The sequence below is a fragment of the Cricetulus griseus genome, chromosome 3 (genome assembly GCF_003668045.3).
Source record: "Cricetulus griseus strain 17A/GY chromosome 3, alternate assembly CriGri-PICRH-1.0, whole genome shotgun sequence".
Classification (NCBI taxonomy): Eukaryota; Metazoa; Chordata; class Mammalia; order Rodentia; family Cricetidae; genus Cricetulus; species Cricetulus griseus.
The window spans coordinates 275,243,187-275,268,701 of NC_048596.1; the positions used below are offsets into that span (position 1 = coordinate 275,243,187).

Sequence of the window (25,515 nt, forward strand, 5' to 3'; positions counted from 1 at the left end):
AATAAGAGGAGTAAAATCTCTCTCTCTCTCTCTCTCTCTCTCTCTCTCTCTCTGTGTGTGTGTGTGTGTGTGTGTGTAAAACTGTCTGTCTGTTTTTCAGTCAGGGTCTCTCTATAGAGCCCTGGCTGTCCTGGAACTCACTCTGTAGACCAGGCTGGCTTTGAAGTCCCCCTGCCTCTGCATTTTAACTCCTTTTTACTCTTTCATCCTAGTCTTCTTCCCCCAATTTTCAGCTGGCTGGGGAGAAGTTTATAAAAATATTATACAAAGACAGAGAGGGCAAATGAGTCTTCAGCGCGTGCTGATCTCTCAGTGGACAAGGGGTGAGGGTAGCCAAATTTGGCTGTCAGCGGGCATTTCTGCATTTTTAACTGGTTAGAGTATTTAGCAATCCTCTCCCATGTGAGGGGACGAATGAGGCCCCACTGTAGGAATAAAGAGGCCCCTGAGCAGGAGAGAAGGATTTTAAATTATCTCCCTTTCCCTCCTCGTTTGAGAGCTACTATATCTGTACTTACCTAGGTGCATGCTCCCTGGGAAGAATAGTAGAAACTGTCATGGGTAGAGATGCCCTCCACTACGGGTGTCTTTGAAGATTTTCCTTTATGGAAAGGGACTCTGGGTCCTACACTTTGGAGTTGTGAGCCTTTTGTGGCAACCAAATTGAGAAGATGGGGTGCTGTTCTTGGGTCTTGGGAAGGATGTCTCCCTGGTTTTGTGTGCTGAAGGCAGCCAGGTGGGCATCAGCTAACTCCAGCCCTCCTGCTCTTATCTGGCAGCTTTCCCCAAGGATCTGAGAGGGGATAAACCCAATCTGCTGTTCCCTTCTCCTGTCATAGACACTACAACTACTCCATGGCTGAAGAGTCTCCCAGAGGGCTATGCTTCTGGTGTCTCTGAGGTCAGAGTCACTTCCCAGCACCCTCTGTAAGAAAGAGCCCAACACCTGGTGTAGACAGTTTCATTTTGCTCTAGGAAACTCATAGCTCATGGCATAGAGGAGGGGCATTTCCAGCAGGCCCCAGGCTGGGCCATCCTAGGGGCAGCTTCTGGAAGGAAAGATTGAGTCTGCTCCCAGGCTTCACAACTTTCACCAAAGTCTTAAGAATACTCTTTCACTGCTCTGGGGGCAATTAGAGAAGGTATCCAATTTTCCAAAACCTTCTGGAAGGCAGCCTTCTTATCTGACACAGGGCATCTTGCCTGTGGCACGGCTTAGCAATCAGTGCTGACTGGGCCACCAGGACAAGGCAGGAGAAGGGATGCCTTCCGTCAGAGGCCTTTTCTTAAACAAGAGTCCTACAAGCCTTCCCCAGGAACTGCCTTCATCGGAAGGGGCTGCCCAGTGTGTGGGGTGGGGGGATGCTGTCCTACTATGGGGCCACAGGAAGTGGCAGCACCGCAGAAAGGAGCTTCTTGGAAACAACCCCATTCTGAAAACTTAAAGCAAAAGCTGCTTCCGGCCCACCGGTGCCTTTAGCTGATTGTCAGACTACAGACAAACACGGCAGCCAGACAAGTCCCTAGTGGGATTTCTCTGGCAACAAATGAAAGCCCTGGCGATGGCCTGAGGACTGGCTGAGCAAAAGCTCTTCTCTGTGGGAGCCCCTCCCCCATACTCGGAGCCACAGTGAGTATCAAAGCCTGTGTGCGGTGGGCTATGGGCACCCTAACCCACAATTCTAAGGCAGCTGTAGACCGCACTCAGGGACTGCACAGCAGCACAATTCACCCCACTCCTCACAGCTAGGGTGACCTCAGCCTCAATAGACAATACTTTAAAGGCATTGTTTACAAATCAATTTCCCCTTCTAAATAGGCGCTCCAAGAGTAGACCCCTCTGCTTGCCCAGCCCGGGCCCACCTGTCACTGGGGCTTCCTAGCCAGTGGCCACACTGTATTGATCTTTTTAATCCCTGCCTTTGAAACACAGAGCCAGCAGATGCGGAGTCCCTCAAAAGCCTCCCTCAGCCCCTACCTCTACAGGTAGCTGCAGATCCGGGGCTAATTCCCCACTAAAAAGTCTTAATTGGCTTACGGGGTGCCTGTAAGCTCGCCCTTGTTTACCAGGTGAAAAGAAACGATGGCTCATAAATGCCCTAATCTGTCTCAGTCTTGGTGGAAGTCAGGTACATTTTTATTTGTAAGTTGTTTTTGAAATGGGATTTGAGGATTTGGAGACGGTGGGATAATGTTTCACTTTACAGGTGGAGCCCACAAGGGGAAGGGGAAAAAAGCCCCAGAGACACTAATAGTAGGCAAAGAAGCTGGTGAGTTATCGTTTTCTTATTTTTTTTATTTACATGAAGCATCTGCAGTACAAAAATGTAAACTTTGATAGCTCATAATAATAGAATAAACTCTTTATGTACAAAAATACATTTTCATATGAATGAAGCATCCTGAATAAATTAAAGTACCCTCCATCCCAGTGCCTGAATAGCTATGCAAGCGCTCAGGTTCTTCCTGGAGCAAGCCCACAGTGGTGGGGGTCGGGATCCATAATGCATGAAGCCCACTCCTTGTGTCTCCTTTTAAAGCCTTTTCATTGTATTGTCAGCCGGCTCAAACTGAATTTTCATGCTCGTTTTTCTTCATTAGAGTTCTACAAATTGTAAAATTGACTTTTCACCTCGTCTTCAGGGGCTCATCTGTCCCTTTTCCAAATCACACTGAAGTGGTGGCTGGGGTCAGTTCTGAGCCAGTTACAAAGGAGGTTTTGTGGAGTTCAGAAAGTGCAAAACGAAAGGCCTTCTGAGGGCGGGCAGGAGGGGCCGGTGCTGGGGGCTGGAGAAACGGACCAGGGGCCTCCTCAGCAAGGGTGCAGCGACCTAACAAGTAGGCAGGTAACCCCACCCCCTTAAAGTTCCCAGTATCCACCTGGCGGGGTGGGGGACTGAGGATGGTCCTTGAGGCCTCAGCCGGTTCCCCATCTTTTGCTCTTTGACTGGGGGGAGGAAGAAGGCAATAAAGTTGCCCACAATGGCCTAGTGGTATGGGATGAAACAGGGCGTCGTGTGGAGCAGATCTTTGGGCAGACCAGGGAAGGAGAAAAGGGGGTCGCCGGGGCCATAGGTGAAGTCGTCTGGGGCTGAGGGACTACTAGGGTCAGAGAGTGGCGACGCTACGGTGGCGCAGGGGGAGGAGGCGGCTCCGGAGCCCCAGGACTCTGCATCGCTGGCCGGGCTCGGGGGCCCAGGCAGACAGGGGGCACACTGCGGAGGCAGGAGGCGCTCCCGGGCACCGCCCCCGGGGAGCCCTTGATCTGCCAGGCGCAGTGTCTCAGCCAGCGCCCAGATGTAGTTGTAGGCGAAGCGCAGTGTCTCAATCTTGGTGAGCTTAGTGTCGTCGGGAAACGAGGGCAGCACGCTGCGCAGAGCGTCCAGAGCAGCGTTGAGGTTGTGCATGCGGTTGCGCTCGCGATCGTTGGCCTTGACCCGACGGCTCCTTCGCAGGGAGTGCAGTAGCGCCTCGGACCGCACCCGCGTGCGACCTCGCCGGCGCCGCCGCTCCTGCTCTTCGTCCTGTGCACCAGGAACATTCGAGATGGTGGGCGCGCTCCTGCGGGCTGGCACGGACAGCCCCGAGGTGGAGGCTAGGGGCTGGAGCCTGGCACAGTCCTCTTCGTCGGTGAGGAATTTGGACAGGTCGCTGCTGCTGTTGCTGCTGGCGCAGTCGAGGTCGGAGAGGCAGGTCTCCAAAGGAGCTGGCATCGTGGCAGTGTGCAGGACCGACAGACGGACAGGAGGAAATTTAGAGGGCTTGAGTGTGGGTCGGGGGCACGGCCGTCGAGGCGCACTTACGTTCCTTCGGTACGACCTGGGGCTAGTCTGCGCCTGATGGAGGCGTGAGGGCTGGGGAAGATCGCAGGGACTCCCGGAGGGGGAAATGTGCTTGGCTTCCTAGCCTTGCCTGCAGGGGCCACGCGCCCGGCTGGTCTCCCGAGTGATGTCGCCGGCGATCAGATCAGCTCGTGTGAGCACCGAGTGTGGCACACGACCGGCCTCAGGACCCCTTAAGTACGGCGCGCAACAATGGGCGCCCCCCTCCCTGGCCACCTCCGCCCCCGAGGCGGCGCGGGTGAATGGAGAGAGGCGGCAGGTCAGCCCCGTGCGGCGCTGGCTATTTTGCATAATTTATGCTCGCTGGAGGCCGCCCCCGCCCAGCCCCCCTCCTGGAGCGTGCCCGTAATTACCGCCGTCCAATCGGTGGCCCTGCCTGCTCCAGGAGCCAGATCGAGCGAGGGGGGCGGGGAGTCTCTGGCAGGGAAACCCGGGCGGGGGCGGGCGGGGGCGGGGGCCGGGGGCGATTAGCGGCCGGCCGAGGCACGCTCCTCCCAGGGCAGCGCGGGCGCCCGTAGAAAGCGCTGGCAGAAAGCGTGAGCTGTGCGGCTGGTGTTGAAGAGCTGGGGCTGAGGCTGGAGTCTGGGTTCGCATCCCTTCTCCTGCTATCGAGGGCTCGCATGCATTTGAGAGAGTGGTTTCCCCTCTCCTAGCCACCGCGCGTCCCTTTATTTAGACGAAGTGACACAAGTGTAGCGCTGGGACAGTGATGTTAGACCATATTAGCAGGAACCTGGTCAGGGCGCTTTTTAAGCTGTGAGGGTTGCAGTGAGCAGCGCCCTCTGAACAACTAACCATGTCCCAACAGACAGGATAGGGGACCGGCAAAGAGCCACAAGGCTCAGGAAGGGATAGGTGTCCCTCCTCCGCTAAGGTAAGCGAGGAAAAGAGCAAGAGGGAAGGAAAACCTCAAGGTCCAATGAGTTCCCAGGCTGGACTGACTCCCACCCCGCCGCGAGCACACACCTCCCCCACCTCAAAGACCCACTAAATAACGGGTGGGCCTCCCCTCTTGTGAAACCTTGCTTTCTCCATTTCCAAGAATCCTCTTGTGCCTCACATTTTGGAATGGTGCCAGACTCAGGGGCCCACACCAGTTCCAGTTGGCTAAGGGACTTAGCTTCTGGGCAAGAGAGCTGTCCCACAGGGGCAAGCAAGCACACCGTGGAATCCCATCTCCACGCATTCTGCCCATTTAGCTATAAACTTGCCTATTCCAATAGAGGGCTCTCTTTCTACAGGTCGAGTTTCCTGTTTGACAGAGAGGAATAGAGGTCCAGGCAGCCTCTCAACTCTCTTGAGAGGAACTATTCACTAAGGAACAACCCTGGATTGTGGGGTCGTGTATTAAAAACAAAAGTAACACTCTGAAGGTCTTCCTCCATGACATCTGAGTGGTGGTCTCAGGTGTGTTCCTGGTCTGCTGTCATCAAAGGAGCTCTGCCTGGGACACCAGGACCTCGGTGGAGAAGGCATGGCATCCTTGCCTGACTGACCAGCTCTTGCCTCTTGGCTTCTTCCTTCTGCAGCAGCCAATGTAGATGGCAACCAAGACAGAAAGCTAGGGCACAGTTACAGATAAGGGCTTGAGGAGTTTTGTGAGAAGGGACAGGAAGCGGCTATAATCAGATTACTTGAGAAAGAGTAATTGTTGACCGATCCGGGGCGTCTCAGGAGCCAAGGGCTACTGAGAGTCCTGCAAGCAACAGCAACTAAGGGACAGATCCTGCTCCTGGCCTCTTTCTGTCCCTATGCCCACTTCTGGTGGTCCCAGCATACCAGCACCAGCCTGACTTTGTGACACTGTTGGACCCTGTGTTTGTTTCTTTGTGCTTCCACAGAGTGGGTGTGTTAAGTCTACAGAAGGTTGTTTTCCTGGAGCTCAGAAGGCCCAAAGTCCAAAACCAAGGTACCAGGCGGCAGCCCTTTTTGAAGAGCTGGATGGAGTATATGCTGCTTGTGTCTTTTCTACCTACTTGTGACTCCTGGATGTCCCTGTCTCCCTAATTCATGACTGGGACTAGCCAGCCCTGCCTCCTGTCGTCTTCATGTGTCTGCCCCTGTGTCTCTGTATCTTCTGAAGGAGAATTGCTGGCTCCGGGTCCTCACTTTGATTGCATCTTTCAAAACTCTTGCTCCAGCTATGGTTACATTCTGAGACTTTGGGGGCCCACATTGAACTCATATCTGACGACTTTTCTAGGCTTGGCCGGCATCATTGGAATAGAGGCCTTGAAGTACCTTCCTACTGGAGGATGTGAGAGCCCGGAAGCACTTTCTTTTGTGTTTGACAATTAGGCCATTCGATTTAAAGTTCAGTCCCTCAAACTGAAATTGGACTCTGAGCTGGTGACATTTTAAAAGGTCAATTGAATCATGTCAACAACCTGGAAGAGCCATTGACCAGTGGTTAAAGAGGTAGCTAGGAGCTAGCAGAAGACCTGAGCAGGCTGACCTGCCCAGTGGCATTTTCCCCACTGTCTTTGTAAGCATGCTCTCCAGCCTGAGAGTGCCTGAAGCACTCGCTTTGTTGCTCCCATTTGCCAGGTTAGTGTCTGCAGCTTAGCAAGAAAGCCTAGAAATCTTGGCTCACTTCATTCAGAGGCAACCTAGAGACAAGGTGGATGACTTGCTCCAGACTGGCTGTTGTATTAATCCTCAGTGCAGGACTTTAGGGTGATTGGGCCTTGACTCCTAGCTATTGTTTGGTGGGGTTCAGTGTTAATAGAACCCATGGAGATTATTCATTCAGCCCCTGTACCTCATACACGGGAAACTCAGGTATGAGATGAGGAAGCCTTTCCCTCAGGCCACCCCATGTGGCTCAACTAGTGCTTTCCTGTCATATTCCACCAGCACATAGACTCTAATCACCTGCTGTAGGCTGGCTTGGGTGAACTCTCTAAAGAGTGTCAGTCAGGCCTATGGTCTTGAGGGAGGGGAGACATAGCTGTGAGGGACGGTCATGGACATCTATGTCATGGTGTTGGGAGGAGCCTTAAGGAACAGATCTGAAGAACACTTCCCAAAGGAAGGCGTGGTCAGACTTGAGAGGCTTTGAGAGAAGCATCAGATATAAATAGACAACTGGGGTAGGGGTGGGGTGGGATGGAGGTGGGGTGACTGTAGAGATAAGGGACAGCTGTGGTGGGCCCTGAATCGCTTTGCTGCCCTCCCTCTTGTCTTCTCTCTTAGTAGGGCTATTGCTAATGTTTGCTCCATGTTCCCTGAGCAAGAACATTGGAAGAAGAGACAAGGAGCCACAGCCTGCTTGCTACCCATAAAGCCATGTGCCCTGCCTGATGTGACCTACATCTGACCAGGGAAGACACCTCTTTCTGTGTGCACAAGTGAATCTAGACTTTCTCCTACCGTTGCTCACCTTTCCTGTCTGACCCTGAGTGGCTTAACAAGGCAGACATCTCCAGCTTGCTCTTTCTCCTCATGTAGCATCCACTTCCTGGACGGGGGGGGGGGTGCCCACTAGGTGCTTTTTATTAGTATATGAGGCTTGAGGGCCACTCTTATGAGATCCTCTGAGGCTAGAGCTGGCCCTGAGAATGGCACATGACCACAAGGGCTTACTTTTGCTAGGGAGGGGAAAGCTGCTCCCGACACCTAAATCTCACCAGCCCAGGAGCACATCTGTGGACACTCCCATTCCCAGAGAACAATAGGATGTCATTTGGGCACCTAATAGGTCCAACCACAGCAGGTGTTGAGGTGCCATGCTGCACCAGGTGTTCCCGCTACCTGACCTGTGACGCATCCAGCTGCCAATGGGCTGGGAGTTTAGATTAGGGGGGCACAGGTCTTAGAAGATGAAGGGTGTCCCTCGGTTTGATTTCTGGCAGGGCGGGGGGAGGGTGAGGGGAGGACCACAGGCACACCTAAGTCTAGCCAGCCTTAGAACCCTGACTCGGGGCTCCAAGGGGAGGCAGGGAGGCAGTTTTATCTCGTTATGGAGAGGACCTTCCTGGGATCACTTCAAGTGAAGGTGATGAAATGGGGTTTCTACAATATGAGAAGGAGAGAAGGGGCTGCCAGGGTTCCAGGGTCTCTAGAGGCCTTTGGTTTTAAATGTTTTTCATGGAGAAGGAGCAGATTGGGGGGAAGTGTTGGTAAATTATAGACATTTATATAGAAAACTGAATGTGCTTGAGGCATAGACAAAACAAGATGCTGCATATAAGGCGAGTTTCAGAACTTAAAGTGACATCGAGTTAAAACCCAGGTTGCTGTTAGTGCTGGACATCTTCCTCAGCCCTGTCAGTGGCTCAGGGACCATGTGTGTGACTTCATTTGGAGTCAGTATCCACAGCCTCACAGTCCTTTGTGGAGGCAATGCTGAGCCAAGTGGCCTCTCGGCCACTTACCCCACCCCCTTTAGAAACGCTGAACTCGACAGGACAAATGATCTGTTAGAGATCCCTAGCTTAGCTAGCAACCAGGCTGGCAGGGCGTTAGCCTGAAATTACAAATTTGGGGGTGATAATCTGAATGTATGTGGGGACATCATCACACTTCATCTTTCTTCTTCACCTCAAATTGATTAGATCAAATATGAATTCCAAGTCCACTATATACGGACTCTCGGCCAGAACTCACGACAGGAAGGCGACCCTGCTTCCTTTGGCAGTAAGCTCCACTCTTGGAATTTTATTGTAGGTGAAGTGATGGAGATAGCCACCACTTCTGAAGAAGTCTGCCTCACTCTAACCTTTGTTTGTTTGGGTTTTTGTTGTTTCTGCAGCTACCCGGCCAGTGGGGGAGGTGGCATTTGTTTTGTGAGTGACACTCAGAAAAATAAAGTCACAATCTTTTTTTAGGAATAAAAGACCAAGAAGGTGCTGTGGCTCTAGAGGAAGAGCTGGAGGGAGAGCATGAAACAGAGTGGCCCCTGCCCTCTGATGAAGTGCACTCAGACACGCAAGCAGTTGTGTTTCCATATAAGAGCAGCAGGGTGGGCTTGGATAGGGGAAACAATTCCCTATTTTCTTTATTGATGACCCATGACAGTTGTGGAAGGGGGTGTAAAATAGAGGGGGAAACAGAGGGGTCTTTCAGTGACAGAGCAAGGAAAATGGCAAATTATCCATGGTTTCCCAAAATCCGTGGAGGCCCCCTCAGCCCCTGCCCTGCTAAATACAGTGCCGTCTGTATGCATTTGGCACCTCAGAGGTGTCTGCTTGAAGATTCGCTGGCATTGTGCGTTGGTGTGTTTAGTTGTGTGCAATATGCACAAGTATGAGTAGACTCTGTGGGTCAGTGGAAGCCCTGATGCAAATCTACTTTATTCTAGTGCCTAAGAGGAAGACATGCCTCCCAAATAATGCTCAAGAGTTTGCCAGCTAAAGAAATACGTGCTGCAAGAAGTTTTCAAGTCGGAGTGGCACTGTCAGACCTTGCTGGTGCAGGAGGACAATATGTGCTTAGGATGGCCATAAGTTTGAAATGTATGGTTTGGGCCAATCTTGGGGGAAACAATGTCCTTTTTGTACCCACAGGAGAGCAGGGAGAAGGGGGTTGTGTGGTGGGGAGTGGGGCAGGAATAGCAGCGTGCTGGCCTGTGCAATGAGGGGCCATAAGGATTCGCCCAGAATGAAGAGGGAGGGGCTGAGGTGACCTCCCCCTCTGCCGGGAGGGCAGGAAGCACCAGATCTCTGCTATAGTCTGGGGATAACCAACCCGGAACTGCCTGCAAAGCCTTGTCAAGTCTTCCTGATTTAGGAAACCCCCACAACCCTGCCGCTGCTCCCCCAGTCCAGTGTGCACCTGCCACAGGGAGCCAGGTCACTAAGGCCAGAATTCACTTTTATCTGCTTTGTGTGCTTCTCTTAATTGTGCACAGGAGAGAAACAGGAAAAACATTGGATGTGGGGGGTCAAGGGTAGGGGTTTGCACGAGGGGGTCGTGCAAAGAGGCCAACGTGATATTTACCCCCGTGGCAAATGCAAAGAATTCAAAACCAAAGCCTGAAGCCCAAGAGCTCCCTTCCTTCACTATCTTAACACTTGGCTACCTAACTTCACGTTAGGTTCCAAACACAATTGCATTTTGTTTGCAGTAATTAAAATGTTTTAATGAGACAACCATAAAATCCACCATTAATTATTTTATTTCAAACACTTCTGCCTCCTTTTGAACCAGGTCTATTTAGGAATAGTTTAGAGAGGAGCCCGCGGTTTTATTCTTTCCTCTGCATTATGCGCAGGAGTGGAAGAGTCATTTATAAATAATTACACAATGTTTTGGGTCTTTGGGCTTGTATAATATATCAAAGCGATTAGTACACTTATTGTCCCCGCTGTAAACGCTTTTCTCCCCCCTCCTTTCAGTTTCACTAGCCTTGTCTTCTAGCTAAACCTTTTTCTGGAAACCCTTTGTCTTCTTCATTCTTTTTGTTTGTTACAGTCCAGGGGCCTTCTCCTTATTCAAACTCTCGCAGCAGGGGCAAAGAAAGCGGCTTCGGCGGCAACTCAAGTTTTACCATAACTTTCTGGCATTTTCTTTTCTTCTAGTTTTCCCAGACTACCTAGGGGCGATGAAGAATTATAACATACATGAATTATTGGTACTCCCCTCGAGTTAAAAGGAGGGAGGAAAGCGCCTCATTTTCTATGCCCCCAAGGGACACAGAGAGCGGGCTGCACAAGTGTATTTATCGCTTTGCACGCCTTTGGGACACCTCGGTCCTCGCTGTCGCCTGGCGCCCCCGGAGACCGTTTCTCCATCTTTTATGGAGTCACAAATAAAGCTCGGAGGCTGGAGGAAGGGGGTCCCCCAGTCTTGCATCGGCTACCCTCGTGCCACAGTTCTTCCCACGCCCGGGCCCGGGAGCGCGCAGACTGACCCGGCGCTCGGTCAAGCGCGCGGACCGGTGCGAGCGACCCGGCTCCTCTCGTGAGCGGATTAGAGTCGCACGAGATGCGACTGAGCCTCGACCTCCAGCCACGTGAGGACCGGGCCAGCTTCAATGGTCCCCAACACGCTAATCCTTGTTATCCCGCGCCACGGTCTCCTCCTGGCTGGGCTACCGCGGGGAGCGCGCTGCGGGGACCTCGGCGCCGGCTCAGAGCCAGAAGCGACCTTGTCCCATTTCTGTTCCAACGCGGGTTCCACCGCACCAGAGAGGCTGACTTAGACTTAGGCTGGGGTTCAAGGATAAATTCGGGGGACCCTGGGGCATAGCGGCCTTGGCGGTAAGATAGGCAGTCTGAGAAAACAGTAAAGGTAGGTGGAAGAGAGAGCGCCAGGGAAGAAAGCCTCTGGGGAGAGGTACTTCGAGGGGTCCCCCCCCCGCTAGCCAGCGCCCCCCCGCAGCCCCGCCCCATCCCGCGCTCTGTCCCCCACCCCGGCAATCTGTCGGGACCTGCGCGTCTGCATTTGAAGGGCCGCGCGGCGCCGGGAGCGCTGAATGGCCGCACGCCCCGCGGCCCTGCTGGATTTGGCCGCATTTGCATAGCAGGTGCTGATGCTGGTCCATTCTTACTTAAAGAAGTTTTAATATGGGATAAATGACCGGGAATTAGGAGCTGCCATGGGCGGGACTAAAGAAACCGTGTCGCTCCTCTTTTCACCGTAGCTTGACGCGGAAAGAGGAGGGGGCAGGAGGGTAACAAGTGAAGTCTGACTTTCAAAGTCTGCTCCTTCGGAAGCGGAGGTCCCTCTCCACACAGCAAAGGAGATAAGAGAAAACAGGAGGGGACTTTAATCAATTTGATTTTAGAGTCTGTTCTGCCAAGAGTAAGGCAATAATCCGAGGGATAGTAATACGATTAGCGAGCGAGATCTTTGAGTCAGGGAGTCTGGCAGAGTTGAAAATGTTAATCCCGGCCCTAATCCGCCTGCTTGGCTGGCCCAACCAAGACCCGCACCAGTTGCGGTTGAGCTTTCTTCCTTACTCTTAAAAAACGCCAGGCCAGGTCCCTGCTGGCCGCTTCCTGGATCCCAAAGTTTGTTCCTCCAGGGTGGCCTCCGATGGCCCCGGGGCCTTTGCACAAGGCTGCACAAGACTCTCCTTCCCAGGGGAATCCGGTCCCAGCGGAAGCTTGGAGCAAAGCTTGAAGGAGTTGGTGTTTGGGGAGCTGGGAATGGAAGTAGTTCTCTCTCCCACAATCCCCTCTAAGCCATACTCTTGAATATTCCCGAAGGGACAACTTGGTTCTCAGGTTTTAGTATTTTAGAGATGGGAGAAGGGGACCGTGATCTCAGCCTTCAGCCGGTCCGATCCACTTAATGGGTTTTCTGGGAGAAATGCCCGGGGTTCAGGGACCTCCGAGGCGCCTCCAAAATACTGTAGAAGTCCACTCGACACCCGCTGAGACCCCTGGTTCCCATCGACTTGCCCAGTTCTACCCCACTCTGTGGCAGGCTCGCCCCTGGACTCAGGGGACAGGCCTCTGGATACCTCAGTGATTCTCAACATGCTTGTTTCCCCTGGAAGGCAGTGTAGGGTGCTCAAACGGACCATATGGTATGAAGACGCGAGCCGTGGCGCCCACAGACAATGGGGAAGAGAGGGGCCCAGGTCAGTGGCGGCGCTCGCACTGCTGCAAACCTCCCTTTCAGCCTAATGAAGCTGTTGTCTGGGGGTAATGATGCAAACGCCTGGCCGCTTTCTCGCCACGATAGTCTAGAACGTGATTTGTCATACAATCTGAATCTTTGGGACGACTTTAGACAGAACCTCCCCCAAAGATGGAGATGAGCCATATGTCCGCTTTGCATCTGAAGGGGAGGTGGGGGCGGGGGGGGGGGAGGGAGGACTGCCTGATATGGGGGAGGACACAGTGCTGGATGAGCTCAGTACCGCCTGGCCCTGGAGGCTCACCAGTGGGTGCAGAGCCATAGCCTCCGACCAGAGTTGCCGTGTGTGTGTGTGTGTGTGTGGGCGGGGGCGGTATATGTAAGCAATCTACACAGGCCGCTGGGGTGGCCACGGCTCTTGCCTGAGGACAGAAGAGACAAAATTCTGTATGAAAAACTCACCTTAGCAATGACTCTTAGAATTCTCTCCACTGTGTCCCTGATGCTAATTGGGGCCACGATTAGGCAGACTTTGCTGGATAGAGAAAGAGAAGCAGGGAGCGTCTGACAAGCAGCCTGGGCCTCAGGTCGGCGGGAGCTGGAGAGAAGCAGGGAGTCACTAGCCTAGCCTAGGAAACTAGCCCAGGAAAGCAGGAGAAGTCCCGAGAGCCTAGGGAGTATGAAGGGACTTAGCCAGGACAGTGGGCCACCTGAAAGCGATGTGTGGTGTGACTACCTTGTGAGCCAGGCAACCGGCACCCATAGGGAGTTCGCCTGCACCTCTTAGAAAAGCATTAGCCCAGATGGGCTTGTTGACTCTTTATAGCCCCTCATTAGAGGTGGGGGGTAACACCCTCACCTGAGAATACAGCCACTCCCATCCACCTGCTGCAGGCAACTTTTGCTTTAATTGCACATGGCCTTGGGGAGATGCTAGGCTTTCCAGGCCTGGGAAGACTAGGGGAGGGAGCTCCATCTGCAGGGCTATGGGAACCCTTCATCTCCCATCATCTCTGAGCATCCACACCCTTTATATAACCTCTCCCTGCGCTCAAAAAGGAAGCCCATTACATGCTTTGGTTCCTCAGTGTTGTAGGAGCTTAGAAGGAGGGATAGACAGATGCTTATGTCTCTTCCTGGGAAAGAATTTTAGCAACATTGTGTACAAACAAAAAAACACATTATTCTATCAGTCTAAATGCGCCTTACCTTACCACCATGGGACAAACTGAACACACACACACACACACACACACACACACACACACACACACACACACAGAGAGAGAGAGAGAGAGAGAGAGAGAGAGAGAGAGAGAGAGAGAGAGAGGAGTTTGTAGATGCAGTAGAGAGGCCCCAGGGTCCCAAACATGACCTGCATTAAGAGTAATGACAGCCAGTGATGGGGAGACAGTGTCTGTTGGGTGGGACTCAAATTCCCTCTAGAGGGAACACTGATGAAGAGAAGATGTCACACTGCTACCTGCCCATGGATGGGACCTTCCTTCTTTCCTCTCCCCTTTGTGCCCTCAGCCCCTGGTACAGTGCCTTCTGAGAGGATATTTCAGAAGAGGGTGAATTTATGTGTAGCTACCGACGCTCTTGCATAAGTGGGGTTCATGTATGCTTGTGTGTGTGCGCATACATTGTCTTGGGAGGAGGGAATGGGGTTGTCTAAGCCATACCACTTCTTGGGGATTACCCCACCTCTGTAACCTGAGAATTTGCCCACACATTGGCATTAGAGCCCCAGGCACTCTGCTGGGTGCCCAGCCCCTGCTGGGAAAGGGCTTGCTGGGTGGGTATCTATTCACCCACTGTGTTGTAGTGTAACTTTAGGAGATAGAGAGGGTGGGGTGGGAATGGAGGTGCCACAATCTGAGGAGAAGGAGGGGGAAGGGGAGGAGGGGAAGGGGAGGAGGGGGAAGGGGAGGAGGAGGAAGGAGGAGTCCCGATGTATTCCTGCTGGCTGTAGGAGTTAGGCAAGAACAGACTGAAAGTGGGGGCGCCACTCTCACTCCTCAGGTCTCTCCTGAGGTAACAGGCAAGTGGTCGTCTAGCTGTGCCAAGCAAATGATACTCCCCCTCCAGACACCCTCAACTGTCTCTGGGGACTCCGAGGGCAAGGGGAGGGAGGAGTTGCCTCGGTGATAACACCCAGCTCCTCAGAGCTCAAAGCCACAAGCTTTTTACCACAACACCTGTTACCACCAAGCGAGCAAGCAAGTGTCCTGGAGTGGGACCTGGGAGGTGGCTTCTCCAGCAGCATCTGGAGCGAGTGGGGGCAGGGTGGTGGGAACCCAGCTTTTCCACTGACTTAAAGACTAGGCAAAAATATGTTTTGGAAAGTGGAAATCTTTCTAAATCAGCCCAGCCTTCTCTGTTGCTTCAGCATGCACGCTTCATATGCTCATTGACATGAGAGCCAGTCCAGGGTGCTCAGTGCCGCTCACTCTTCTTGACTCTGTGGTGTTGTCATCGTCAGCATCATTGTCTTGGGTATTCTGTTGCTATGAAGAGACACATGACCATGGCAACTCTGATAAAGGAAAGCATTGAATTGAGGTGACAGCTAACAATTTCAGAGGTTCTGCCCATTATCAGCATGATGGGAGCAGGGCAGTGTGCAGATGAAGTCGCTGAGAGACCTTCATCTTGCAGGCAACAGGAAGTCAACTGAGATACTGGGCAGGATCCTGAGCATAGGAAACCTCAAAGCCCGCCCCCACAGTGACGCACTTCCTCCAACAAGGCCACACCCACTCCAACAAAGCCACATCTTCTAATAGTGCCACCGCCTATGAGACTGTGGGAGCCAATTGCATTCAATCCACCACACTCATCATTGCCTATACTGACAGGAGAGCCATTACTGAGCAGGCATTTCTAAGGGAACTATGCCTTCACACACAAGCTTGGGAACTGTGTCTTTTTAATGTGCTAGCGTGCATGTGCCTGTGCACGTGTGTGTGTGTGTGTGTGTGTGTGTGTGTGTGTGTGTGTGTGTGTTGGCTAGTTTCATGTCAACTTGACACAGGCTAGAGTAATCTGAAAAGAGAGAACCTCAATTGAGAAAATGCCTCCATGAGATCTGGATGTAGGGCATTTTCCTAATTAGTGATTGATAGGGGAGGGTCTAGCCCATGGTGGGTGGGGCCATCCTTGGACTTGTGGTCCTGGGTTCTGTAAGAAATCAGGCTGAGCAAGTCAATGAGCTGTATCCCCTTTATGGCCTCGGCATCGTCCCTTCCTCCATATCCCTGCCCTATTTGAGTTCCTGCCCTGACTTCCTTTGATGATAACAGTGATGTAGAAGTGTAAGCCAAATAAACCCCTTTCTCCCCAACTTGCTGTTTGGTTGTGTGTTTTGTTGTGACAATAGAAACCACAACTAAGACAGCATGTATGGGGAGTATGTGCTCCTGACGGGAGATACAGGCGGGGCAGAAGAGGGTGCTGGATGCATTAGAGCTGGAGTTTCTGGTTGTGAACTGCCTGGCGTGGGTGCTGGGGACTGCACACCTGTCATCTGTACAAGCACAGTCCTCTCTCTTCATCCCTTTACCTGCCTTCTAAATACGAGGAGACCAGACCAAGAAGGTCCAGTGATCAGGAGGGCAGGGCTAGCCAGTAGTGGAGCTGGGGGAGAAGCAGGATTATCTGGCTCAAGATCTCAACCACTGGCCAGTTGTCTTCCACCTCTCTCCTGCTTTATATAAAGTTGGGTCTGTCTAGGTGCTGCAGCTGACGTGGGCTTCTGAACCCTTGGTTCTAGTCTGTGTGGGAGGCCACTGCTCCCTGCCACGAAGGTAGGCGAAATGTTGCAGAATGTGAAAGACGGGTTACATTCTCTTCTGCCGGGGAACATTTGTCTAATGAGGCAAAGATGTGTTGCATTCTTTTATGTTGCTCTTGTTTAGCTCTGGGGAGCTGTGTTACCTTGCCTGTCTAAAACACCCGATTGGTCTCATACAGAGCTGAACGGCCAATAGTGAGGCAGGAGAAAGGTTAGGCAGGGCTGGCAGGCAGAGAGAATAGATAGGAGGAGAGATCTGGCAACAGAAGATTGGGGAGCAAGAAAAAGGAGGAGAGGAGGACATCAGGGGCCAGCTGCCCAGCTACACAGCAAACCTTTGAGTAAGAAGTAAGGAAAGGGATATAGAATAGAGAAAGGTAAAAGCCCAGGGGCAGAAGATAGACAGGATAATTTCAATTAAGAAAAGCTGGCTAGAAACAAGCCAAGCTAAGGCCGGGCATTCGTAAGAAAGTATAAGTCCTTGTGTGTGATTATTTGGGAGCTGGGTATCAGGCTCCCAAGGAGCAAAAGAATTACAAAGAAACAAAGAAATAATGCAGTTTTTGGTCCCACCAAAAACATTGCTGAATTTGAAGTTGGTCTCTGTTCTTGTTTCCCTGGAGAGAACTGAGAGGCCTGAGTTTCCCTTTTCATTGAGACAATATGTCTTAGTCAGCGTTCTATTGCTTTGAAGAGACAGATGACCATGCGGATGGCTCTCATAAAGGAAAACATCTAATTGGAGCTGGCTTACAGTTCCAGAGGGTTAGTCCATTATCTTCGTGGCAGGATATGACACCGTCAGGCCGACATGGTAGTTGACTATGTCTGAATCTGAAGGCAGCAGGAAGGGAGAGCCATTGGGCCTGGCTGGGAATTTTGAAACCTCAAAGCCTACCCTCAGTTGGAGGACAGACTTCCTCCAACAAGGCTACGCCCCTAATCCTTTCAAATACTGGCACTCCCTAAGCATCAAAACCTATGGACCAATGGGGGCCATTCTTATTCAACCCACCACACAACATGTCTCATCTTTGATCTAAAGCTCTGGGCATCCAAAGGGGGGGAAGGGGAGGGAGGGAGAGGGATAAGGGACAGCTCCAGGCTTGCAAGTCCCTGTACTGCCTTCTCCCAGAGGGTGGAGGGATTATCTGGTTGTGTGACATTAGTTTCTCTCTCCTATCTCATCTGGTCCCTTGTTCTAGAGAGTTAAAGCCTCACAGAGTGGTGGAGGGGACACTGGTAACCTGAAGTCTGTGGGCTGTCTGGGCTTCTGGTGCCCACATCCTTACAGAACACAGAATGACCATGGCACCAAGAGGTCCTAGTTGCTAATGCTGGCTGGTTTAGCAGTAGTTATTCAGTGTTTTATACTTCTATCTACCTGTCCCCTTGTTCCTTAGCCAGAGTGAATGATGTCTTAACTTCCCTTCTTAAATCCCTTAAAAATGCCCCATGGTCCTTCTGTCTACAATGTGGTCAAGAAGGCTGGAGCCTCAAGCTTCGCCTGCTCTACCTTCTGCATGTGTTCCACCAACTCTCACCTCCATGGAGCCTTTGCCACCTCTCAGGGCCTTGTACTTGGCCACCCTCCTACCCAGAGTGCCATGTCCATCCACACAAGCTCCTTTTTACCCTCCAGGACCCTTCAAAGGCTCTCCCACTGCTCTGGGGCAGTGCCATCCAACTGGCCACACAATTCCTCTGTCAAATCACCTGTCAGCTGTCAGCACTTCCCACCCGCCTCCACACGCTTCTCTCTAACGAAAATTCCACGTGGCACAGTCTCTTGCTTAGTTTATTGTCCTAGTTTGCTTCTCTGCTGTGATGAACACCAACCAAAAGTAAGTTGGTGGTTCATTTCACCTTACAACTCCTGGGTCACAGTCCATCACTGAGGAAAGTCAGGCTGCGAATTCAAGCAGGACCCTGGAGGCAGGAACTGAAGCTGAGACTGTGGAGGAACTCTGCTTATTATTGCCTTGCTCCGCCTGGCTGGCTTACCCAGCTTTCTTATGCAGTCCAGGGCCACCTGCCTAGGGCTGGTGCCACCCACAGTGTGTTCAGCTCTTTACATCAATTATCTTTCTATTTGTTTGCTTTTTGTTCTTGCTTTTCAAGACTGGGTCTTTCTGTGAAGCCATTGGCTGTCTGGGAACTCACTTGGTAGACCAGGCTGGCCTTGAACTCAGAGATCCACTTGCCTCTGCTGGGATTAAAGGTATGCACTGCCACCACCACTCTACATCAATTGCCGATCAAGAAAACCCTGACAATTTACATACAGGTTATTCTGATGGAGGCATTTCTTTCAACTGGTGTTCCTCTACAGTGGATTATCCGGTGCTGACAAAACAACAAACAAAACTAACCAGCATCCCTCTTTCCCCATCTTTCCCATGTCTGCAACAGTGTTTCTACTTACAGGCTGTTCAGATTCCTACATCCATTTGACTGTATTTTAAATGGTAAAGATGCAGCCTTCCGGTAGATATCCCAACCTTCTGGGCTCCAAGAAAACCGTGACTGAAGAAGGCAATAGGTCCCGCATACATGCCTCGATTCTACAAATGTCAAGCTGAAAGCTGTGTTGCTTCTCAGTAGTGTACCCAGAGGATATGGACATTACCACAAACGCCTCTAAGCCCGGCACTGGGAAGCTGAGGACTGGGTGGTGGGAGAGGTGTTGGTATGCTAGCCAGCACACTCTCCTTCCAGAGCAGCAGAGCTCAAGCTTGGTAGCTACCAAGGCAGTACCGGTGCAGCACAGGCCCTTCCTCTCTCCATTGACCCCAGCATTTATGGAGCACTCCCTAGGTCAGTCACATACAGATAGCAGGGGCAGTGATTGAGAAATCAACAGGGGCCAGCGTGTGTCTGGGAGAGACCCCCTGTAGCAGGAAAGACCTCCTGGGTAGCAGGAAAGAAAGCTCAAGGGAAGTGCTGAAGTGGGCTCGGTGAGAGCCAGAGGAAATATACGGGTAAGGCTCCAGGAAATGCAGACTCATGGGTCAAACACAGCAGAAGACTTGTGTCTACCGAGGAAGCCTTCCCTCAGGGGTGAGGTGCAGGTGACTTTGAACAAGCATAGCATCGCGAACAGGAACTAATAGCCTCTGAGCTCTTCAGTGCACAAGGAATCTCACTGAACCCTCACATCAACTTCACAAGGCAGGAAGTCCCATTCTTCATTGTGCAACGAAGGGAATGGGAGCCCAGACAGGTGAAGTCAATTCTCAAAGGGACCCAGCCAGCCAGAGGCTACGTTCATCTCTCAAGCATTCTGTCTCTCAATATACAGAAAAACATGTGAGGCACTGGCACACTTGTCACAGGGAAAATTGTAGCTGTGGCTTTTGGTGGATGGGTGGGGCATTCAAAGAACACTGTGGATAGTCCTACGGTAAGGTCGTCTTTAGGGACACACCCCACCCTCTGTTATTCCTCCCTGTGAAGCTCAGGTTCCCGGTGAGAGCTTGAAGTCTTAGCTGCGGAGAGGTGGGAAGCAGCGCCACCTGTTGGTGAAATAGAGTATGTTTAGTGCCTGACTTGGGAAAGAATGGCTCACCCAAGCAGTGTTTACTAACCATCTGGCTGCAGCACCTACTGCCTTGCACTTAGGTGCACAAGGTCGAGGTGCAGGAGTGGTGGAGTATTGCAGGAGGACTCTGACGGATGAAGGAGGACCCTGCCTGGCATGGTGGTCAAGGAGTTGGGAGTCTGGGCTGCACCCTGCTGTCCTCCCTGGAAGTGGGGTGTCTTGAGAAGCCGTATAGGCTCCACCAGAGTGGAGGCAAAATCTGAGCAGGCAAGGACTTGAAGAGAGAAAGAGACATTTTTGCTCTACCGAATGACGTAGGTTCAAGCTATTCTCTACAGTGCCATGTAGGAGGCTCAAGTGACCCCCGGAAAGGGATCCACAGAGGGAAAGCTCTGTGGTCACAAACAGAAACGATGAGCGTGTTGTTCAAGCTCCGAAACAGATAGGTCCCAAGGAATCTGAAGAAAGCCACAGAAAGCAAGGTGTAGAATGTTCTATACACCACGCCATGTTCTATGAGAAGATGGAAGAAAGGCTACAATGAGGGCACCGTGTTTGCTTGTCTGCACCTTACGGAGCTAAGAAACAATCTTCTGGATGCGGGAGAGGGCCGGGAACAGGTCAGGGGGTAACTGCTTACCTCACAGTGTATCTATGGCAATTTTTGTTCCTTTTTTTTAAAGACAGGATTTCACTGTGAAGCCCAGGATGGCCCTGAAATCAGAGTGACCCTCCTGCTTCACTTCTTTATGCTGGGATTGTATCTCATGTTTTTCATTCTGATTTTTAAAATTAAGTGTATTTACACCATATTCGACTTACTAGGTTTTTCTTTTTTAGTTTATGAACATTTTACAGGCCACATGTGGGCAGTGCCCATAGAGGCCAGAAGTGGGCGCTGTATCCTCTTGAATGGGAGTTATAGATGGTTGTGAGCCTCCATGTGAACACAGGGCCTCTGAAGGAGCAGCCAGTGCTCTTAACCAGAGTCACATCTCCAGCCACGGGTTTTTAAAGTGGGAAGCAATCCAAAAGGAAAATGGCATTGCTGTCCCTTTGCAGCTCAGCCCTGGCTTTTCCTTGTAGACTCTGCTTCTCTGGGTCAATAGGAGCCACGTGTGGCTCAGAGTCCTAGCCTTAGGGAGCTGGAAGGGGCCTTTTATGGGGGAACAGGGTGCCCTGGAAACCTGGCATGCTGAAGGTAATTTATTTCTCTAAAAATAAATTGCTGGTAGAATTGGCACTACTTTCTTCCGGTCCTCAAGTCTGAGGTTCACAGTAGGATTCCGTTCCTAAGTGTTTGTGTTTTATCACAACTCATGAGGAACCCCACATACAGTGAAGAGCAGAGACTGGGCATTTGCTCAGCCTCTGGGTCACCTTTCTCAGTCCTGACTGTGTGGTTCTGGCTTAGTGGCCACACCCTGCTCTTGCTCTTTGTGGCCACTATTATCCTGTTTGATTTTCTTTAAGTTTGCCCACACTTTTATGTGTTTTCCTGAGCTGTGCTGGCATATGGCTACAGCTGGCTCTCAGGGCAAAATAGCTTCACCCATTTGTCACTGTCTTGATTTTCATGGTCTAAATTCTCTCATTGTGGTGATTTCAAGCTATGAGCAACTGGCTCACAAGATGTCAAAATTGGCATTCAGACACTGGAAGACCTGACCCCCAAACATCTCTGACTTTTGGCTTTAGTTGCCCTGTCTGAGGGTCCTATTCATTTTTGTCCCTACCAGGACTCTGTCCCCCACAGCCACAGACAGTTCTGTACCTCACCCATGTGTCTGGAGTGTCTATCCAGATCTCAGTAGTCAGATCTACCTCACTTTTAGTGACTGAATGATTTCCCGTGGGTTAACTCACCCGCTGCTTGATTTGTTTAGTCTGCTGGCTGCCACCAGTCTTTTGTTATTGTAAGTTTACAATGACTATTCATACATCATGTTAAATATGTACATACATCATGGAAGAGGCAGGGTTTCTGGGTCAAATCATATATGTAAAAACTTTTGAATAAGTGTGACCATCTGTAGAGATTCTACTAACTTGTAACCAAGAAAGAGTGACTGAAGATGCCTTTCCCAGGCCCTCCCAACACTTCCTAGTGTGCTGACTTAGGAGTCTGCCATCCCCACATTGGGGACATCATAATTTTTCCTGTAGGGAAGATAAAGCCACATGTTGAGGGGTCCAGAGTGAGGGAGAAAGCTGAGCCAAAACCACCTTTGAGTCTGTGGTCTAGTTCAGCAACTAACTTGGAAGGTTGCTGATTTGGGGGGAATACTTTCCATTGTATCTGCGAAGCAGAAAGATAATTAATTCAGAGGAACCCCGAGTTTCCCAGGCAGCAGTCAGTAGATCCTGGGTTAGGAAGATAGAGAAATGGGGGCCTTTGTTTACGGACCTGGCTCATCAATGGATGGTTCCCATTTCTAACATCAATGGATAGTTCCAGTCTCTAACATCATCAATGCATCATTCCCATCTCTAACATCATCAATGATGGTTCCCATCTCTAACATCATCAATGGGTGATTCTAGTCTCTAACATCATCAATGGGTGATTCTAGTCTCTAACATCATCAATGGATGATTCTAATCTCTAACATCATCAATGATGTTCCCATCTCTAACATCATCAATGGATGGTTCCTGTCTCTAACATCATCAATGGATGGTTCCTGTCTCTAACATCATCAATGGATGGTTCCCATCTCTAACATCATCAATGGGTGATTCTAGTCTCTAACATCATCAATGGATGATTCTAATCTCTAACATCATCAATGATGTTCCCATCTCTAACATCATCAATGGATGGTTCCTGTCTCTAACATCATCAATGGATGGTTCCTGTCTCTAACATAAATGGATGGTTCCTGTCTCTAACATCATCAATGATGGTTCCCATCTCTAACATCATCAATGAATGGTTCCCATCTCTAACATCATCAATGGATGGTTCCTGTCTCTAACATAAATGGATGGTTCCTGTCTCTAACATCATCAATGGATGGTTCCCATCTCTAACATCATCAATGGGTGATTCTAGTCTCTAACATCATCAATGGATGATTCTAATCTCTAACATCATCAATGATGTTCCCATCTCTAACATCATCAATGGATGGTTCCTGTCTCTAACATCATCAATGGATGGTTCCTGTCTCTAACATAAATGGATGGTTCCTGTCTCTAACATCATCAATGATGGTTCCCATCTCTAACATCATCAATGAATGGTTCCCATCTCTAACATCATCAATGGATGGTTCCTGTCTCTAACATAAATGGATGGTTCCTGTCTCTAACATAAATGAATGGTTCCTGTCTCTAACATCATCAATGGGTGATTCTAGTCTCTAACATCATCAATGGATGATTCTAGTCTCTAACATCATCAATGATGTTCCCATCTCTAACATCATCAATGATGTTCCCATCTCTAACATCATCAATGGATGGTTCCTGTCTCTAACATCATCAATGGATGGTTCCTGTCTCTAACATCATCAATGGATGATTCTAGTCTCTAACATCATCAATGGATGGTTCCGTCTCTAACATCATCAATGGATGGTTCCCGTCTCTAACATCATCAATGGATGGTTCCCGTCTCTAACATCATCAATGAATGGTTCCGTCTCTAAAATCATCAATGGATGGTTCCTGTCTCTAACATCATCAATGGATGGTTCCCATCTCTAACATCATCAATGAATGGTTCCCATCTCTAACATCATCAATGGATGGTTCCTGTCTCTAACATAAATGGATGGTTCCTGTCTCTAACATAAATGAATGGTTCCTGTCTCTAACATCATCAATGAAGGTTCCCATCTCTAACATCATCAATGGATGGTTCCCACCTCTAACAACAATCTTCAGTGGCTGGTTCCAGTCTCTAATATCAATTATCAATGAATGGTTCCAGTCTCTACTATCAATGGATGGTTCCTGTCTCTAATAGAGCGAATTGCTAAACTGATATCACTACATGTCTCTTATACTCAGAGATTTTCATTTCTCCGGAGAAGAGACACATTCCAGACATGAGCATTTAATTTCTTCTCTCTGTATGTGTGCATACAAGTTTGTGTATTTATGCACATATACATGGGTGTCAGAGGTCAATGTCATATGTCTTCCTAATCACTCCCCACCATAGTGTGTGTGTGTGTGTGTGTGTGTGTGTGTGTGTGTGTGTGTCTGCACAACATTTCTTCCAGAGATTAAAAGTGAGCCTGAAATTGCCAGGATTCCAGGACTTGGGAGAACAAGGCCCTTGTTCAGTTCCCCTTTGAATGGCCGAGCGCTTTCTGCCCGAGTGCTCAGTGCTGAGATGTGGCATCTGGATTGCCTAGGAACCCAACAAAGACTGGCTTGGTGGCTGCTTTGAGGTTTCAGTTCCATGTGGAATTTTAACTGTGAAGAGGCACAGAGATTGGTTTCTTCTGAGCCCTTAACTGAACACTGAAAAGGGACAATTAGTGGAGCGCTGGGCTGCTTTCTCCCACAAGCTGTGTTGCTACTGTTCTGAACCTTGGGTTCCAAGAGCCTAGTGAGCTGCCACATCCAGTCTCCTCTGCCTCCAGTGTTCAAAAAGGCAGCTCAGCCTCAGTGCCCTGGGAGTGGAGAGTGCTTGCCTCAAGAGAGGATGCTCTCTCTGCTGGGTAGGGAGGGTCTTTACTCCATATGTAGCCTTTGTTTTCATCAAATGTCATAATCTACAAAATGGAATAACATATAGGCTTTGCATTTATCAAATGTCATAATATACAAAATGGAATAGTAGTGAGTGGCTTTCAGACCTATTATTAGGTGGGGTGAGACAATCCTGGATAGCCTTCTAGCCCCCTCTCTGTTGCTATAATGAAATGCCTAAGGCTGGGTAATACACAAAGAAAAGTTTAGTTGACTCACAATTCTGAGGTCCACTTGCATTTGTTTGGGTCTGGTGGGCGCCTCATGGTGGATCACATCACAGTGGTGGGAGTGTGCAGGGGTTTGCGTGAGGATGGTCACATGGCAAGTCAGATGCCCCAGGACGGGACACAGGGTGGTGGGGCCACTCTAACTGTCTTTAAAACACTTAGACTAGTGGGGATTAGTCAGGTCCCACGAGAACTCCATTAACCCATTCTGGTGCTGATACTGTCAGAGATCTAACAACCTTCTCCTGGGCCCCACTTCTTAAAGGTCTGACCACCTCCCAGCATTACTATCCTGAGATGCAAGCCCCTTGCTTGGGAGTCCTCTAGGGGAGAAACATGGAAATCACAATGAATAGTGTTTGTCCTAGAGTGAGAGGTAATGCCAGTTGTTGAGGGGCATTTCTGTCCTCCCCATCCCTCTGCCTGTCCATCAAAGCCTCCCAAACCCTTGCCAGCTCCTCACCCTCTGCCCTGATTGACCAGGGCTCCATGGCCAAGCCATGTCTCAATCCTCCTTAGGAAGACAGATGATTGCAAAGATATGGGTATGTTGCGGAATATTTGTTTATGTTGTGTGAGTTTGTGTCACTGTGATCGCTTTAATAAAGATCTGATTGGCCAATAGCTGGACAGGAGAGAATAGGCGGGACTTCTGGGCAAAGAGAGAGAACTGTGGAAAGAAGAGAGGTGGGGAGACACCAGCAAGACACTGAAGAAGTCAGACATATGGTGCGGAGGTGAGGTAACCGAGCCATGTGGCAGAACACAGATTAATTTAATAAAAACAGATTAAGTTATAAGAGCCAGTTGGGAAAAAGCCTAAGCTAAGGCCAAGATTTCATAATAAGAAGTCTCCATGCCCTTATTTGT

General features: G+C 50.4%; 2 protein-coding genes across 2 annotated transcripts in view; both read right to left on the minus strand.

Annotated features, from left to right (window-relative positions):
- Nucleotides 1-2,987: 2,987 nt before the first annotated feature.
- Nucleotides 2,988-3,713, minus strand: Neurog1 (neurogenin 1). The gene has a single exon (XM_027410033.1). It carries the CDS (start codon nucleotides 3,711-3,713, stop codon nucleotides 2,988-2,990), a length of 726 nt encoding a protein of 241 aa, XP_027265834.1.
- Nucleotides 3,714-12,024: 8,311 nt separating this feature from the next.
- The window catches only part of Cxcl14 (C-X-C motif chemokine ligand 14), a 41,197-nt gene continuing 27,706 nt past the window's right edge, over nucleotides 12,025-25,515 (minus strand). The window contains exons 4-5 of the mRNA XM_035441736.1: nucleotides 12,834-12,906; nucleotides 12,025-12,138 (exon numbers count right to left, since the gene is read on the minus strand). Of these exons, the coding sequence (XP_035297627.1) occupies nucleotides 12,025-12,138; nucleotides 12,834-12,906 (187 nt within the window). The remainder of the gene's footprint in view (nucleotides 12,139-12,833; nucleotides 12,907-25,515) is intronic.

Bases quoted from the DNA above. Each gene is read 5' to 3' on its own strand.
- Neurog1 (XM_027410033.1), bottom strand. From the start codon at position 3,713: ATGCCAGCTCCTTTGGAGACCTGCCTCTCCGACCTCGACTGCGCCAGC.